This window comes from Herpailurus yagouaroundi, unplaced genomic scaffold (assembly GCF_014898765.1).
Source record: "Herpailurus yagouaroundi ecotype Mexico unplaced genomic scaffold, PumYag 100, whole genome shotgun sequence".
Taxonomy (NCBI): domain Eukaryota; kingdom Metazoa; phylum Chordata; class Mammalia; order Carnivora; family Felidae; genus Herpailurus; species Herpailurus yagouaroundi.
The window spans coordinates 73,918,555-73,937,737 of record NW_024412391.1 but is presented as its reverse complement, the minus strand read 5'-3'; the positions used below and the strand labels follow the sequence as shown (position 1 = coordinate 73,937,737).

Here is a 19,183-nt window from a genome sequence, read left to right as displayed (position 1 = left end):
AAAAAAAATGTTTAAAAAAAAAAAAGTTCTGGTATTTTAAAGTATTAAAAAGAAAGTTATTATTTTCATTTTAAAATGTTATATGAAAATATTATATTACAATTATTAGACCATTAAGTTTAGACAAAATTAAAATCCTTGGTTCATTTTGACAAAACCACATACTACATCTAAGCAACAAGGAAAAGCAAAATCTTGTAAGTGAACACACTATCTTATTAATAGTAGTCTTTAAATCAACGGAGTTTATTATTCACAATAAAGTTATCACAGGATAATGATGTATTGCAATTTAGTCATCCCATTCATTGGGCTGAAGAAGAAGAAAGATTATCTATATAAATAATAGTGTTAATGAAGTACTAAGGATAATGGAAAAGTTTCCAAAGGATAGTTTAATCGACTCTATTTTTATAGTTTACACATTAATTATACTCCTGAGTGAGGCTCTGAAAGTTTATTTTTATATTCTTTCACCTACTAATTTCTGTTATAAATTATCTATGTAAATATTTAGGAAAATAAACTAACATATTAAAAACACAGTAATTTCCCTTTTGTGTCTTACCAAATGCTACATTAATGAACTTATACTTGAGTCTAAAGACCTAAAGAATATTTCATTACTTCACCATTTTCCTTTATCTTTACTAATTTTTGTACTTTATGAGAAAAGCATTCCTACAAATACAACACATATAAATTGCCTTAACAGCAATCCCTACTTGACTGTGTCCAGCAGCATCAAAATGGAAGCACCACATTAATACAAAATCTAATCTGACTCTAAACCTCAGTCTACAAATTACAAACTCAACTATTCCCATTAGCTTTTTCTAACACAGCCAATTGTTGTATAGTATCCTTTTTTCTAGTTTTAAATATATATCCTTTACATATATGAAAGATTCAAAGAGAACATTCTTTGTCACATTTCCATCAATAAAAGTTCACATTTGTCTTTTCTAATGTAATGTGAGTTAATATTAAGATAAAAATGTTACACAAAGCAAGTATAAAAGGCTATTCATACTCACATCACAGTAGAGGAGATGGGCCCCCCCATTGAATTGCCCCATGACTGAAATGGCCATTGTCATGGGAAATAACAAAGACACACACACACACACACACACACACACACACACACACACACACACAATGTTCCATATATATATATATACACACATGTACATATAAAACATTATATATGTGCAAAAAAGTCACAAATAAATATCAAAAGATATCGGCAGTCTGGCTTTAACATCTTTCAAATAAAAGATATTTTGTATACTGATTTTATTAAGGATACATAGGGTTTCCTCTTCCTGAAATACTTCAAAAATAATGTCCACCAAGAAAATTTCCCAGGACTGCCACACTACAAAAATCATGTTTTGTTCATTCAATAACATGTGGATTGTTTTCTTTATTTTAGCTTATATAAGGCAAATGCAAAATTATAATCATAAAAGTAAAATCTGAGGGGGTTTGCATGATACTTCCATAAAAGGAAATAAAAAAACTTAGTTCATTTAGCAGTACTTCCAAAATGAAGTAATTATCTGATATGAAATTGGATGTTACAAAATTAGAAGATTGGGTCAATTTATAGATATGGCCTTAATGCTTACTTGTTTAGATACTGATCTTAGGATGACAGCCTAGGACTGGGAGCGGGGTCATTTACTATGTATGTTAAAGAAAATTGTTGTATTGGGAGACACTCATGTAACCCTATCACTATTGGTGGAAATAAAATAGTTTAAACTCATAATACTGTAATGCTATGATGACCTTTCCAAAATAAGTGCCAGTTTTATTTAATAAAAGGTAAGCAGGAAGAAGAATACTATTGTAATTAAATACTTATGAATAAGTGTTCCTTCTGTACTTCTGGAGATACTATAAGATTGTGGAAGACATATTCTATCTTGACTCCCAATAAGTCACTTTGAATGTAGGAGGAACATGTGACTTGGTTCTAACCAGTAGGAGCTGACGAAGGTAATGCGATAGTCACTACCATGATTTTATTCCCTTAGCCCATTAAGACGACAGTTTTCTGCTGGCCCTGAAGAAGGAACCTGCCATGTGTGAGAGGGTAACAGAGGGAACCACAGGGCAAGATGCTCAAGAGTCTCTAGTTGCTGAGAGTGGCTTGGCTGACAGCCAGGGAGCAAAGGGGAGCCTAGTCCCATAACAGGAGAAACTGAATTGTGCCAATAACCGCGCTCGCTAGCTTGAAAGACTATCCCCAAGTTCCAGAACAGAATGCAGCCTTGCCAACACGTAGACTGCAGCATTCTGAGATCCTGACCAGAGATTCCAGTTAAGCTGTGCCTGGATTTCTTGACCCAAGAAAACTGTGAGATACTAAATGTGTGCTGTTTTAAGTCATTAAATTTGTGGTAATTTGTTACATGTCAATAGAAAATACAAAGATAAAAGTGGTTTTCTGTGCACACAATATATATGGACATTATCCTGGTAGCAAAACTTGGGAGACATTTGTGCTTATAGTAGTTACCACAGTGACTGAGCAATAACAGAAGGTAGGAATGAAAGGGAAGATAGGGCAAAAAATCACCTTTTTTTCCTGCATAAACAGAGGAAGAGCTCAGTTCTGCAAAGCTGAGATTCTGGTATAGAATGTGTAGTAAGCATACAGTATCTAGGCAACACTCAATATATAACTGAATGAATATTGAATGGATAAATACTAAAATACACATTTTTCTCCAAGTCAGTCTAATGTATCAATGATAAGAGTGTTAACAACAATATAATTGTATTCTATTCTATTCTTAGAAAATGCCTTAAAATTACATCATCCCAGTGGATCTTAAAATAAAAAGAAAAAAACAAAGCCCCCTCTGTTTATACATGAGGAAAATGAGGCTTTGCCAGGCTGAATGCTCATGGCAACACCTGGTAATATGGCAAAGCTAGAAGGAAGTCCAAGTAAGTGACCAGCAATGCATCTCCTGCCTGGTTAGCACCTGGTTTAGAATCAGAAGGGATGGATTTGAGAGCAGCACACCCAACACATCCTTACCCTGTTCAGTTGTAGAGAGGAGAGTGATGGGAAGGATTGCAATTAGGCTTTTAAGAGAAGAAACCATCAGGATAGAGGAAATGTGTTGGGAACCAACATTTCTCAGTCAAGACTAAGGAGAGGAAATGTTTTCGCTTAGGTGGCCACAGATCACAGCATACCATTTAATCTGTAGCTGGGATTGATTAAATTGATCACTTGATGTTTTGTTTCGTCTACGATAATTTTTATTTTTCTACTGATGCATAAAAGTTGATGCCATGCTTATATCTTTATCATATATCACAAAGATGAAATTGTTACTTTTTTAGCATTACAGTTTTAATAATGTTTGTATTTTCACATCTATATACAAATATGAACTGCATATACTGCTGTTAAATGAGTAAGTGGTTGGATTAACACTCCTATCTTGCTATGCAACTCTATAAAGAACAAAGTTCCTACAAGCCTGGTAGCATAATAATTGTTATAATTACTACTATTTGGGGGAAGAACTGAGAAACTGATTAGGTGAGAAAAGTTCTGAATTTGATGAGTCACTTTAGACATATAAATAAAATCTAGGTGTCCAGATTATTATTTCGCTATAGTCTAAACCTGTTCTCATCCAAATCAATTTGCTATTGGTGAAGAAAGTGTTCGAGGTAGTTCAACAGCTTCTATTTTCCAGTATCTATCAGGAGATACTTTCCATTAAAGAGTGAAATAATACAATTTGTTTGGTTATTTTCATTTCTCTATTTTAAACATTGTTACTACTACCTGGAAAGGACAAGGAATGTTACACGTTGCTAGGTGACCAGCTATGAATAGTCCAACATTCCAGTGAAATTGTGCTTTAAACAAAAAGAGAGCTGCTCTTATTTTCAGCCAATGTTCTACTACATCAGATATGTTGAACTTTTAACTATCAGATGTCTCAAAATATATGACTTTGAAGTGATGAATTCTGTTTGGTTTCTGTATGCCATGCCGATATTGTTTTATATTTAATACATTATTTGATTATTCTCAAACTCTTTAGTATCATCTTCAGAGATAGAGGCAAATAGAAACAACTAACATTTCAAGAATTTTGTCTATGTGTCTTACACTTTTTTTATATTAAAAATTATTTCTGGGGTGCCTGGGTGGCTCAGTCAGTTAAGTGTCAGAATTGGTCTCAGGTCATGATCTCAAGATTCACAAGTTTGAGGCCCGCATTAGGCTCTGTGCTGATAGCTCAGAGTCTGGAACCTGCTTCAGGTTTTGTGTCTCCCTCTCTCCGCCCCTCTCCTGCTCATGTTCTGTCTCTGTCTGTCTCCCAAAAATAAATAAAAACATTTAAAAAGTAAAAAAAAAAAGAAAATATTTCCACCACTTTTTATGTTATGTACTAGCCATAACGTTTCAGGACAACACAGCTAAGATGAAGGAAATTTAGACACTTACCTAGGTTGTCCAGCATGTAAAGAACTTAAGATTGGAGCCTATTTTTTTCCCATGACTACTTCTACATCCTTGTTCTTTCTATATACTTTTTCTCATTACTCTATTTGTCAAGAAGATATTCCAGGAGATCAGTATAAATCCTTATTCTTTTCAATGAATCTCATTTATTATTGCCCAATTTTCCATGGCCAATTCATACATTTTGGATTTACAACCTTAAATTTCACATTAACATTACCATTTGTCCTCCTCTCCTGGAGGTTAAATATCTGTAATGTCTTCACACTCACCTCATGGCATCAATCATTAATCCCTTTAAACTTAATCTTATTAAAGATGCATAGAAAAATGTGCTAACCTATCTCCAGTTAGAAGCAAAGTACTTCCTTAGCAGGAACAGAATTGCACAAGCAATATTTATCCTGATAGGTATCAGGAGGAGTGATTATTTTCATGTGGAACGGCCTTGAAAAGAAGCATTCCTTTGTTACTGGGAAAATGAATGCAAGCTTTCATTAAAATTTACCAGAAAGAAATTGTGATTTTAGAAGAGATTCCACCTGATCTACATTTCACTTCTATAAGTTTATACTCAGTTTATCCCTAAAAATAATTTGAGAGGCTTACAATGAGAAACTGTATCATATATAATTGCACTCTTAAAATGAGAAACTGTGTCATATATAACTATACTCTTAAAATGAGAATAAAAGTGAGGAAATTCTCCTGAATTGGAAAGGAGACATTTCTGTGTCAAGGCCCACCTTGTAGAATCTGTTCAAGTTCCAGCAGTTAGGATGGAACATACATGTTCTTGGAGTGACAGTTACACTTTCTCTTGTAACTCTCGTCTCTGTAATCCACTATTATTTGAAAAAAAGATAAAATTAAGTTTAACTAGCTGTGTTGGCTTTTAAAGCTATTCTTAAACACTTCTGATCAGCTTTTTAAAATGTTAGGCCAAAAAATCTCTTCCAGTAAGTATTAACCAAGGGGAGGCAAGGAAGGAACTCTATGGCAGGGATAGGGCAGAGTCCCTGATTTCTCATTACAATCAGTTGTCAATATTCTTGAGGAACAAAGCAAGGATGTCTGCTCTCACTATTCTGTTCAACACTGTACACAAAGTTTTAGCAAGTGCAATAAAGAAAAAAATTCAATTAACTATTCTAGTTGGGAAAGGAAGAAATAAAGATGTCTTTATTTGCAGATGACACGAACTTGCATCCTCAGAAAATCTCAAGGATTCCACACAAGAAAACTAATAGAACTAAAAACAACATTAGTGAGATTATAAGATAAAAGGTCAATATACAAAAATAAATTGTATTTCTATAAAACTGCAATGAATAGTCCAAAATTGAAATTAAGAAATAACACCATTTATAAGAGCAACAAAAACAATAAAATAATTGGGACATATTCAACAAAAGAAATGCTAGTCTTCTACACTGAAAACTATAAAACTTTACTGAAAAATATTAGAGGAGATCCAAGTAAATGAAGAAATACTACATGTTCATGGATGAAATGGCTCAATGAAATATATAGCAGTTCTCTCCAAATTGATCTATAATTTCAGTGCAACCCCTATCATAATCCCAGCAGGCTGATACTAAAATATTATTAAAATTAAAAAGATCTACAATAGCCAAAACAATTTTGAAAAGGGGGACTTATATTACCAGAGTTCAAAACTTAATAAAACACAGTAATAAACAATAAAGTATACTAGTGGTGAAATAACAGTTAGTCACACAGTCAAAGAGAATAGAACTGAGAAACCAAAAATAAATCCTGGTATTAATGGTGATTGTTTTTGACAAAACGTACCAAAGCTATTCAATGGGGAGATTTTCTTTAAGGTACTTCCACAAATAGATACCCATTTATGCTTCAAACAACAACAACAAAAAAAAAAAAAAAAAAAAAAGAACGTGGACTTCTGCCTCACACCATATACCAAAATCAACACAAAATAGGTCATAAAGCTAAATGTATAATGCTTCTGGTATAAAAAAATAAGAGAAAAATCTTTGTGACCTTGGGATAGTTCTTAATACTCTGTCAAGAGCTCAGCCTGGTCGGTACAGGAAAAAACATATTGATAAATTTAATTCCATTAAAATGGAATTCATAAAATATATAAAGAATTCATACAACTCAGTAAGAAGACAAACAACCCAAATGAGTACAGTATGTGAACAGACATTTCACCAAAGAAGAGACAGGCATTGTTTATAACCACCTGAAATATGCTCAATACCACAGGTCATTAGGAAATCGGAAGTTAAAACAAAGAGTTCTTATCCACACCCACCCCGAAAGGTAAACATTATCAAGTGTTGGCAATGACATGGAGAATGTGGATCCCTCAGATGTTGCTGGCAAGAACATAGTATGGTATATTCATTTTGGAAAACGATTTGCCAGTTTCTTGAATAGTTAAAAAGAAACTTACCATAGAACCCAACAATTCCTCTTCTAGGAAACCATTAAAAAAATATCATATGGTTAAACTCAAACTTGTATGCAAATATTTGAAACTGGGAAAAATTCATATTTGAAACTGGAAAAAATGGATAAAAAAAAAAGGGAGAATATCCAAACAATGCAATGCTATTTAGCTATAGAAAGATCAAACGACTGATACAGGTGATAAAATAGATAAACTGCAAAATGTTGGTAAATGAAAGGAGCCAGACACCAAAACTGCATAGTATATGATTCAATTTATATGAAATGCCCAGAAAGGGCAAACTTAGATACTGAATGTAAATCTCCTGCCTGTGGCTGGAGCGCTGAAGGTGGATATTGCTAGCCGGCTCAGGGGAACTTTTTGTAATGACTGAAATGTTCTAACACAAGACTGTGGTGACGGTCACAACACTCCCGAAATACACTAAAAGTAATTGATTTGTACACTTGTGCATTTGTACACTTACAAATGTGTACACACTTATAATGTGTACACTTACGTAAATTATGCCTTATTAAAGTGTTTAAATAATAATAAAAAAGCTATCCATATTTGGTATTGCTACCATCTCAGATCCAAGGAGACCTGTTACATTTGTCTCTTGTTTCTAAAAGCTCATAAAGATGGTAGACTAACGAAGAATAGAAGATGAGCCACGATTTTCACTGAAGATACTGCTGTCTTTTGAACCTAAACATATTTAGTGTTCTTCACTAGTACACTTGCTAATTAGTCTTTCTAGCCGTGCAGATGTAGCCAATCCATTATGGAACTATACATAAGCAAATTATCTTTTTTGAAATCAGAAGAATTTCTTTGGCTTGTTTGAAACAGCTGTGTTTCTAGAGCCATAAGATGGCTTTAAATAAAAAAGACAGACTCATTTCTTTAGCGTTACATTTTCTCCTTTTTTTCCTGATAATTTCTAAGAGAAGGGGAAATAACATTTGTTGAGTGTATAGTAAGTACAGGATTTTGTGCTGGGTTCATTTGAAATTATGTGAGACACATAGAGTTGGTCTTATTTTACAGATGAGCAAATTTATTCTCAAAATTTAAATAAGCAATAGAGTTGAACTCTAACTCAGGTCTTTCTTCTAAAATTCACTATCTATTCTCTTCATTTTGTTGCCTTGTGTTTGGCTGAATAAAGACTTTCAAAACCATTATACAGTTGTTGATCAGCACCTATATCTTTGAAGTTTACAGTTAATAAAGGATCTATTTTCTAAAAATTACAGATCATTTAATAGAAGATTGTATGCATGTATTTCTCTGTGCAAACGTCACAAAAATATAAATAATGATGCATATATATACATGTGTGGACACACATATATGTATGTATAGGTATGAACAATAAAAGTTTTATAAATTCCATGACTTTGTCTCAGTTGTTCCTAAAATTCTATTGTAATAATTACTTGCATTTCAGATTTTACTACCAAATTATGAGAACATTTTAGATAATAGTCTGTGTTGTATTCATTCTATTACCCTTGCAATGAACACAATGTAAATCACACCAGGGGTGTTCTATCAGTAAATATTAACAAATAACTAAAAGTGTATCTAACATGAGATATAAAAACATTTGCAAAATATGTTTTATGTTGCATGAGTTTTTATAGGAAGAACAAAAACTTATTTATAATTTTTTAAAATCTATATAAATATCGTTAGAGTAATGGTTCTCAAACATTTTGGTTTTAATGAGCCATTTATACTCTTTGATATTACTGAGGACCTCAAAGAGATTTTGGTCCTATAAATTCCAGCTCTATATATTTTCTGTATTATAAATTAAAAGTGAGAGTTTAAAACATTAATGAATGTAAACTAATAAACTCATTCTATGTTAAAATAATGACATTTTTGGTAAAAAATGACTGTATTTTAAAAATGGGACACTTAAGAGATGGGTGGTATTGCTTTACATTATTACAAATATGCCTAATATTGAGCTAACTGGAATACAGGTAAATTCTCATATTTGCTCTGTATACGGTCTGTTGTGATGCACACATCATGTAACCTCTAGAAAAAACTCTACTGCATATTCACAAGGAAATGAGAGTGCAAAGGCAAGTGTTTCTCAGAATTTACTATGAAAATAGTTTTGACTTTGTGGATTTCATGAAAGAATCTTGGGAACCATGAGAGTTTCCTGCTCATACTTTGGGAAACACACGGGAGAAACAATGAAAAAAAACAAAAACAAAAACAAACCAAAAAACAAAACAAAAAACCCTATACACTTTCTATTCTGGTCTCCTATTTTGAAATTATTTTTTATTACAAAAAATAAAAATATATTTTCTCTTTTTATGAGGTATACCTGTTTTGTATAATTCTTATAAAATATTTTAATGCTACTTCCAGTTAGAATGGTTTATTAAACTCTTATAGAAGATACACAGTACTTCTACTTTCAATGAGTTTCTATAACCAAGATGAAAATGCACTCATGGCCATTTGGCCCTCTGTTAGGGAGAACAGATACACTACTGTTCTCTTCACTCTTTTCTTGCTTACAACCTCATCTTATTTATAAAGGCATTTAAATTGTTAGTTTAGATAGCTTTTTCACCACTGATGAAGCTACTGGCCATTGCTCTTTTTCTCTAAATATGAAAAACAAACAGAAACTTAACATTTTTTTTTTATTATGGAAACTGCATGCACGTAAAACAAATACTGGAGGCCAATAATAAAACCCAGGGTGGTCAGTCTTCTAGCTCCAACCATTACCAAACCACAGTCAATATTTTTTCATCTATTCTTTCATCATTCTCCATGCAACTAATTTTGAAAGAAATCCCAAATACTGTTTCTTCTGGAGACATTTTAGTATGTATCTCAAAAAAAATATGCCCTTAACGTTAACGTAAAAATGGTACAACATAGCTAAAAAATGACAGTAAATCCTTAATATCACCAAAAGCTTAGTCAAGCAAAACAGGCTTTTGGTTGAGTGGCAAACAGCAAGCAGAGAGATTAGCCTCTCTGATTGGCACAAATGCTCTGCCTAAGGGCTTGCCTGCCACTGGCTTAGACCTTCTGGGCATTGTTTGCTAAAGAAGTCATTTCTCACTCCAGTTGTGCATATACCTGTACTTAAATCCCTTTGCGGTACTGAGGACTTACTTAAAAACAAAACGAGTTGTTTCAGAACATTTAATTTACTATGAGATCATTCTATCCAAGGACACATGGAAAATATATTCAGTAGTAATTAATGCAGGGAAATAGAATGGGGAAAATATTTTTACTTTCGTATTAGGTAAATATCAAAAGGAAAAGGGGCATGCAGAGAGACGATACACTATACTACTAGTAAGTGTATTGTTCAAAACAATGATTCTTGCTTCTCATTTCTTAAAATCTATATACAGAGGAAACCGAATTTAGCTTTCAGACTAGAATATTTACAACGAGATATCAACCGTTATTATTTCTTTTTTATATTTAAAGCTTTTTTTCCTAATTGTGGTAAAGGAAAGCAAATTAAAACAATGAGTTACAAAAGACAATACTAAGGTTGAGGGAATGATTAATACAGCATAAAAGTAAGAATATGGCTAGAAAAAAGATACATTAATATAGAGTTTTGATGATTTAGTAAACCAGTTTGAAGATTTCTGTTGCTGGCAGCGGAAAAAATTTTGGCATTGCTGGGAAGCACTATGTTGTTTTGCTCTATGAGCTGGAGGGAACTGAAATAGTCTGCAGAAGTAACTATTCCATAGAGTTATTCCACAGTAATTATTCCAATCCACAGAGCCCATGGATTTTAAAACTCACCCTTGGGACTTTCATCACTACTTAAAATACTGTGTGTATGCAGTGAAACTATGGAAGTTTAAATTATCTGTCTCTGATAGGAGAAAAATTACCAACATTAAAAGGAAACAACATTAGATTCCTAATCGATTCATTCTCTATGAAAATAAAGAGAGTAAAGTTGCTCAAAGTAAAACCTGTTCCACATCCACATGCTCCATGGTCTAAAATGTGCAAGGAACAATAGCAAGTGAACTGATAAAAAAAAATACCTGTTTTTGTCCTTTTTTATATCAGAAGAGAAAAAAAAAACCCTCCAGCACATATACCATGTTAGATATATCACCTATACATATACTTATATATATGTATATATGAACATCTATATTTATGAATATTTTCTGTTGATATACAGTGTCTATATACACAAGGAATATACTTGAGGGAGAATATAGGTACTGTTCATCTTTCAAAAAGTCATTAACTTTGACAGAATTTATATTTAGTCTCAAAGATTTAAACAAAAATTTTAAATTTGTAACATAAAACTTCCATCATCTTTCAGAAGCATCTAGGTCATGAAACACGAATGCAAAACTACCACACCGGGGGAGATGAAGGAGCATGACAACTAAAGGCAATTTGGAATCTGGATTGGATCTTGGACCAGAAAAAAAGAAAAAAAAAAAAAAAGAATTTAGTGGGTCAGAAGGGAAACTCAAAAACTAGATAAGGCTTGTAGATATTTTAATAGCATCATATTAATATTAACTTTCTGGTTTCGATATCTTATTGTGATTAGGTAGATGTTAACATTAGGGAAACTAGGTAAAGGACGGGCAGAAGAAGTGACTGTACTATTTTCTGGGGGGCCCAGGATTTTGTAGGAATCTAACATTATTTCAAAATAAAAACCTTTAGAAATGTGTCCTAAGCCTTGGTTTACATAAGAACACAAACAAGCAAACAAACAAAAACTCAGGAAATTGATAATGTTCAAAGTGACAAGGCAGAGGGGGATTTATTCCTTAGAAGAATCAGAGGCAGTTCCCTATTTCCTGTAAAAGAATGTTTTACAGTTCTAAAACCAGTCACCATTTTGCTCAATAGGGAAATAATCATGGAGTATTATAATGCCATGTATGTTTTGAAAATGCAATTAATGAAAAAAAATGACCTAAAGACGTACCAATCAGTAACGTGTCATATTAATGACTGTGCTGTTACAATCTTTTATGTTCAAGTGCATAGTCTGCTTAGTTTTGGAAATTCTCCCAAAACACAATCTTTGTCATAAAAAGCAGTGTCTTCTAAAATTTGGGAAGCCATCTAAGCTGAAATCCAAATACATGTCCCAGTCTCACATTAAAATAAAAAAGTAGGTCATTTGATTTCCCTTACCTGAAACCGTGTGATCCTTAGAGTCTCTTGTTATTTTTATCCTTGCGTGAGGAAAGATGTAGTGCACAGTCTTCCCGTTCATCTGTATAATCTAAGACATATATGTGATAAGGTGAAAAATCAATGTTTAAAGACAAAGTGTAATATACAGGATTAGACTTGTTTTTTAAGTGTGTTGGTTTAGTTAATAAAAGATTTCATTATCTGTTTCCCCTTGGCAAAATGAGATTTCTGAAACCAAACAAATTAGTGAATGCAAACTTGTGTTTTCTGTTTTATGGAACTTGGCTTCTAAATGAGATTTGTGAAATAGTGAAAGATAAAAACAGTGAAATATTTGCTCATATCTGCCTTAATAGGATTTTATTAGGATGAAATCTTCTATCACCTTGGAAAAATGTGAATGAAATTACAAACAAAATTAAGTTTACTAAAGAAGTTTAAGAAGTGCCTGAGTGGCTCAGTTAAGCTTCTGACTCTTGATCTCATGGATCGATTCATGAGATGAGTCCCACGTCGGGCTCTGAACTGACAGCACGGAGCCTGCTTGGGATTCTCACTCTCCTCTCTCTGCACCAACCCCCAACCCTCTTCCCTGGCTGAGCACACACATGTACTCTCTCAAAATTAACAAATAAACATTAACAAAAAAAGAAGAAGTGTGTGAGAGTACTGAACCAAAGTATTAAATAGAATTTATTTTTTTTTTTAAATTTTTTTTTCAACGTTTATTTTATTTTTGGGACAGAGAGAGACATAGCATGAACGGGGGAGGGGCAGAGAGAGAGGGAGACACAGAATCGGAAACAGGCTCCAGGCTCCGAGCCATCAGCCCAGAGCCCGACACGGGGCTCGAACTCACGGACTGTGAGATCGTGACCTGGCTGAAGTCGGACGCTTAACCGACTGCGCCACCCAGGCGCCCCTAGAATTTAGAACTCAAGAGAGGTTGACTTTGTGAGGAAGGGTCTTTGAATACTCGAGTGGTTTTAATGTGTAAATCCAGATGTAAGAATGTTAGAATTCTATCGCTAGAATTTTACATATTAAAAGTAACATATGCATTAAAAACTGCAAGGTTAAATTGTAGCCTTTTGCTTTTATTCTCTTTAGGAAAGAATAAGCTTAATCGGGTTTCTGATGAACAGAAAACATTCCCCAAACAACAGCAGAATCCTGTGGAGTCCAGGAATAGTATATGATTTCTTCAAAGTAAAACTGAAATGTTGTCTGCAAGACTATAAACCTATTATGGTAAGTATAATCAGTTAACCCAAGTAATGCATACTACCATAACTTTGTAAACTAATGAAAACCTTATTTATTGGGGGAACTGGGTGGCTCAGTCACTTAAGCAACAGTCCTTGATTTTGGCTCTGGTCATGATCTCATCGTTCCTGAGAGGGAGTTCCATGTCGGGTTCTGTGCTGACAGCAGGAACCTGCTTGGGACTCTCTCTCCTCTTTCTCTGTCCCTTCCCCTGCTCACGTGCTCGCTCGCTCTCTCTTTCTCTAAGAATAAATTAAAAACATTTAAAAAAGAAAACCTCATTTATTTTCATGGAAAAAAGAGTCTATACATTTTCCTTTTTTCTTCCTGTCTTGTTTCCTCTGTGTCAGTGTCTGTCTACCTCTCTCTCCTTTCTTCTTCACTCTTAACTTCTCTCCTCTGCCTTTCTTACTCCCCCCACCCTTCATCTTTTCTCTTTCTACTTCTGTTCTTTCACTTCCCTCAATCCACATTTAAAGATCTTCATTTTTTTTTTTTACTAAAAATTAAACCATGTGCATTGAAAATTCTACAACTATTAGATATACATGAATCTTGGTTTGATACTGTAGATAAGCAAAACTGGTATTATTTCACATTATTTTAAATTTCCCTAATTTCATGTTTTATTTAACAACCATCTTAAAAAGTCACGTTTTCCACTTGGTCAAAAATAAAGTAGGAAGACACATTTTCACCTTTTGTTACTCTTTCCAAATCTCTAGACTAGGGAGAGTTGGATGTAATCTCAGTGCATTTCTTGCACAGCTAGGAGACAAGTAGGATTTTCCAAAATTTTCCCCAGAATTTTATCAGCTAACAATGATCACCTTCTAAATTGTACCTATGACGATGTTAGTAGAGGGGATGTTAGCATCTTCATTTCTATAAAATGTTGCTTTCAGAACATCTCCTAACACCTCATATAGTTTCAGAGACTGTCTCTAACAGCACCACAAACTCACTTAATAAATCAAAAACATAAAACTGCCATAATTATGATCAATGTGACCAAAAATGTGTAGAAAAGCAGTGGTACCTATCTCCCATGTATGAACTAGTTGAATCTTAGCTTTTCCCTAAGCACTGCAGGTGAGTATTCAGAGTTCCCCAGGAGATGGAGTTTCAGGGCACATGTTGCTTCTGTCAAATAGGAGTAGGAGCAAGATGTGAAGCACTGCCCACACCTCTCCCCCAGAGTCTGGTCTCTGGCCTTGTCTTTTGGTGATTCTGCACTGAAAGAACTCTCATCTTTATGCCTCCCAGCAAAAGGATAATTCTTCCTTCCTACACATATTCTCATGAATAACTGAGCCTTCAAACTTCTGAAATGATAACACTTGCATTAACATATCTGCTATTCACAGAGACATTCATCCTTTCCCTCTCTTAAGCACCATGCATGCGAGCTGCAGGGATGAGAGCATCCTTCTTGTGTTCCAAGGACTGTGCTAGGCCCTGTGGTGTATGGAATCGAGAGCCCCTGCTCTCTGGGAGCTCTCAGCCTGTGACATAATGCCTGCAAAACCATTGGAGCACAAGGGAAGAACACTTGCCCCAATTTGTGGGGAGGTGGTGGTGGTGTGAGAGAAGTCTTCTTGTAAGACAGGACATGGAGACCTAACTGATGAGTAGAGTTCGACAAGGAAGGAGAAGAGGAAGAGTACTCAGGGAGAGGGAACAAGACATCCAAAGGCCCCGAATGTAAGGGAGGGTGGCTTCCGCAGAAGAGTTTAATGTACCTCAATATTGCAGTTGCATGAGGACTGCAGAAGACACGTGTATTAGTGCAGAACGTGGAGGCAGCTGGCATTAGTCAGGAAGTGCTGACCTTTATACTCACCCTGTGAGGGCTATTAGCCCTATTTTGAGATGAGGTAAAGAAGGAAAATCCATATTTGTTTCCTTTCAAAGTGTATATATGTGTATATATATATATATGTATATGTATGTATATATATACACACAAAGTATATATATTTATATATATATATATTCAAAGTATATATATTTACATATATATACAAAGTATATATATATTTACATATATATACAAAGTATATATATATTTACATATATATACAAAGTATATATATATATTTAAATATATATATTTAAATAATCATATGATTTTGAGTTTAATAAACATTCAGAAAAAGTTTTCTGGGTGTCTCTTGAATTTTTACATAAGATATTTTTAAAAAAGCAGAAAAATTCATTTTGCACTAGTCAGTCTGGGTTTATTACTTCGCCTCCAGAGCATTTTATGGGTATAGATTCTTGTTATGCATACGTTGCCAAATACAAGCATTCAGCTTTATTAGTACCAAGAGCTCAATATTACCTTTTTATGATTACAGATGCAAACAAATGAATAAAATGAGAATGCCATTGGGTTATTCTCTCTAGACCAAAATACAGTTATGGTGACTTAATGACAAAGAGTATTTGAAGATAAATATTAAAGCCAAAACACATTAATTTTGTACTTTATGCAAATGTAATCGAAGCATATGTTGTGTTCTATGTAACTTCTGTGGAGAAAAAACTATAAGGAAATCAAAGCAATTAGTGTCACACTATTTGTTACTTTGTTACATACTTGTTACTTGTTTGGAGGAGGTTGAAGATTATAATCTGGAAAAGGCACAAAATGGTATCTGGGGGGCAGACAACTTTCCCTTCCTTGGTCTGTATATTGATTATATGGCTGTGCACTTTATAAATAGTTTATAATTCTGTATATTTGCGGTTTTGGTAACTACATATGTAGGTTTTCATTTGTATGTTAGACATCAAAATTAAAAAATGCAATAAACTGGGGTGCCTTGGTGGCTGAGTCAGTTAAGCATCCAACTCTTGATTTCGGCCAACGTCATGATCTCACAGTTCATGAGTTTGAGCCCCATGTCTGGCTCTGTGCTGACGGTGCAGAGCCTGCTTGGGATTCTCTCTCCATTTCTCTCTGCCCCTACCCTGCCCATGCTCTCTCTCCCTCTCTTGTGCTCTCTCTCTCTTTCAAAATAATGAAATAAATTTTTAAAAATGTAATAAATTTATAAATGTAAAAAAATAACTTTTAACAAAAAAATACACATTACTTTATTACATTTACCTATAAATAATTCTAACAAAGACCCTCACATTTTCTACTTTATAAAAAACAGTAAGAAATTCATGAAATGATTCTTAAATATACTCTCTCTGCTTAATTTTGGCATTGTATGGGTTTATAAATATATTTTGTTTAAACAGAATGCATTATGTCCTCAGTGCATTTAAATCATAAATAGGCAGATGTTAGTAACAGAAAATTAAAATTAAACAGTACTACTAGGGTTATTAATGTTTCATCTACATACAATAGACTTGAGGTGGACATAGATTACGTTAAAATGTATCCTCCAAGAATATTGGTTGAATAAATTAGTTGGCCAAGACTATTCGAAGCATTCATGGAAATAGTAGTGTAGGGAAATAATTATATAGAAGTTATTTTCTAGCTCTGTAGTTTATATATTTCATCTTATTAAGATTTCTTTAAAGGACTTGTGCTTTCAGTGATCTGATGTAGGTTTGCGGGAAATACTAAACTTCAAAGAAACAAATGAGACAGGGAAGATATAAAAAGTAAGTCATTATAAGAGAGAAACTCATAGTAAAATATATTCAAGAAGTTAGTTTCAGCTGACAGATTATTTTCATAACTGCAGATAAAAAGAGTTAAGTTTATACGTCATAAACATGTTCAGAATGAGTTTATTAATTTTTCTTGCTCTCCAACCTGTTCTATTTGGTGAGATTGAACTCCAGCTATATATACAATTTTAATAATAACAAGGTAAGCTAAGAAAAGTATACGTCAATTACCTGATACATTTTAATGAAGTAGAAAGAAATGGAAGTATATAGACATGTATATAGAGGTAAACACAATCCTAACATAAAACCTTTCTTAAAAATATTTATTTACATACTTATTTATTTACAGTAAGTGTGTTCCTTAATGCCCTTATCCTGTTTGACCCATCAACTCATCCATGGTTACCAGAGGAGAGGTGGGTGAGAGATGGATCTAAGCCAAATCTTATCAAAGATATCAGAAACAGTAAAAGAATATTTATAATATAGAAAGAAGAATCCCAAGATTTCTAGAAAATATATATAAAACCAAGCAGAACAAAATTTGGAGATCCAGAAGTCCTATCTAGCAGCAAGAAATTTATCCATGAAAACTGAAATTGCTTTGGAAGAAGTAAAATTTGAGTATAGATATTATCTTTTCAATAGTACGTATATGGGCAAAGTCATCTTTTTTATACTTTAATGTAACAAACATTGAAGTAAGGTACAGTAAGTTCATATGGTTTACCTTTGCCATTCAAAATAATTGTCTTCTATATCAAAGAATCACTAATCTGACAAGATGGTTTAGGAATTAATAATGTATATGAAATAAGTCAACTGGTTCTTCTGTGGGTATTTTAATGATTATGGGTACACAGTCTGAAAATATCTGTCTCTTAAGGGAATCGATTTAAAACCATTGGGCTTAACACAGGAGTCTCCTTCAATTTATCCAAATGTTGATCTCCTAAGTGTCTCTCAAAATTCATACAAACATCACCTCATTGGTTCTAAAGTGAATATGGCCATGCATTTTGGTATCATATTTATCTAATTGTGAAGTTTATCTCTAAGTTTAATTCCAACATAAATAGATATTAATGAATATTATCTACTTTATGCGTTTTTCTGATGATAAAATACAAAGATAATATAAAACAAATATGTCCATATAATAGACTCTAAAATATAAATTCTCCTCTTTCCTAAGTGAAGCTTTCCCTGTCCCAGCTGACCTGGTTTGGTCCACTCCCTTAATTGCTATATTTCTTAACACCTGAACACACTGTTATTGGAAAGCACTGAAATTATCCACACAAATTTTACCCAATATTCCGTAAGTTCTTTAGGAGCTACATGTATTTTCCTTGTATACCAGTGTTGGGTAGGTTGTACAAACTTAATTATCTTTTGGAGGATTGAATCACTTAAATTGCCCAGTCACTGCTGCAAAGTCAATGGGTGATTCAATAAGGTACTTAGTACTTTAAGTTACTGGAAAAACAATTTTTTTTATGAAGACTGACCGAAGTCCCACGCATTTTAGGATAAATGATACTGAGACCATTCTAGGATGATTGCTTGATTGATTGATGGCATATATATATTTTTTTTAATTGCAGTGGGGGATAAATCTAAAAGAGATTGCTCAGTACAGCACTTACTTGCTCTTGATGTTGACTAAGTGGTCTAGAGTGGACCAATCTTTCTGGCAGTTTGCGATCCAGACCATGTCCATTTTCCAAACGAGACTCCCTGGGTTTGTCAAACCAATCTGTTTCTTCACGACGCAGATGATAGGCTTTGGAGACCAAGGAAATATCAAACATTGCAACCACAACTAATACAGATGATAGAGGACAGAAGATGCTCTGAAGTACCAACATGCTCCAGACTTGTTAGCCATTCATGCATTTCAAATACAATTCCCAGTAGGATGAGAAAAATCATTTCCAACACTATGATAAAAATTTTGTACCATAGAGTAACTTAGAAAAAAAATAATGTACACACCTGTTCAAACTCTCAGAGGAAAATAAAATAAAATTTTAAATGAGAAGAAATTTTGATAGTGACTGAATCAATGAACAAGTGAGTATGCCTCAGAAGTGATTTTATTCAACCTCAACCCT

At 33.6% G+C, this 19,183-nt stretch overlaps 1 protein-coding gene across 1 annotated transcript in view; it reads right to left on the bottom strand.

The window, feature by feature from the left end:
* The window catches only part of PCLO (piccolo presynaptic cytomatrix protein), a 417,562-nt gene that overhangs the window by 127,910 nt on the left and 270,469 nt on the right, over positions 1-19,183 (bottom strand). Inside the window, 2 exon segments of the mRNA XM_040472795.1 lie at positions 12,156-12,246; positions 18,716-18,852. Coding sequence (XP_040328729.1) covers positions 12,156-12,246; positions 18,716-18,852 — 228 coding nt within the window.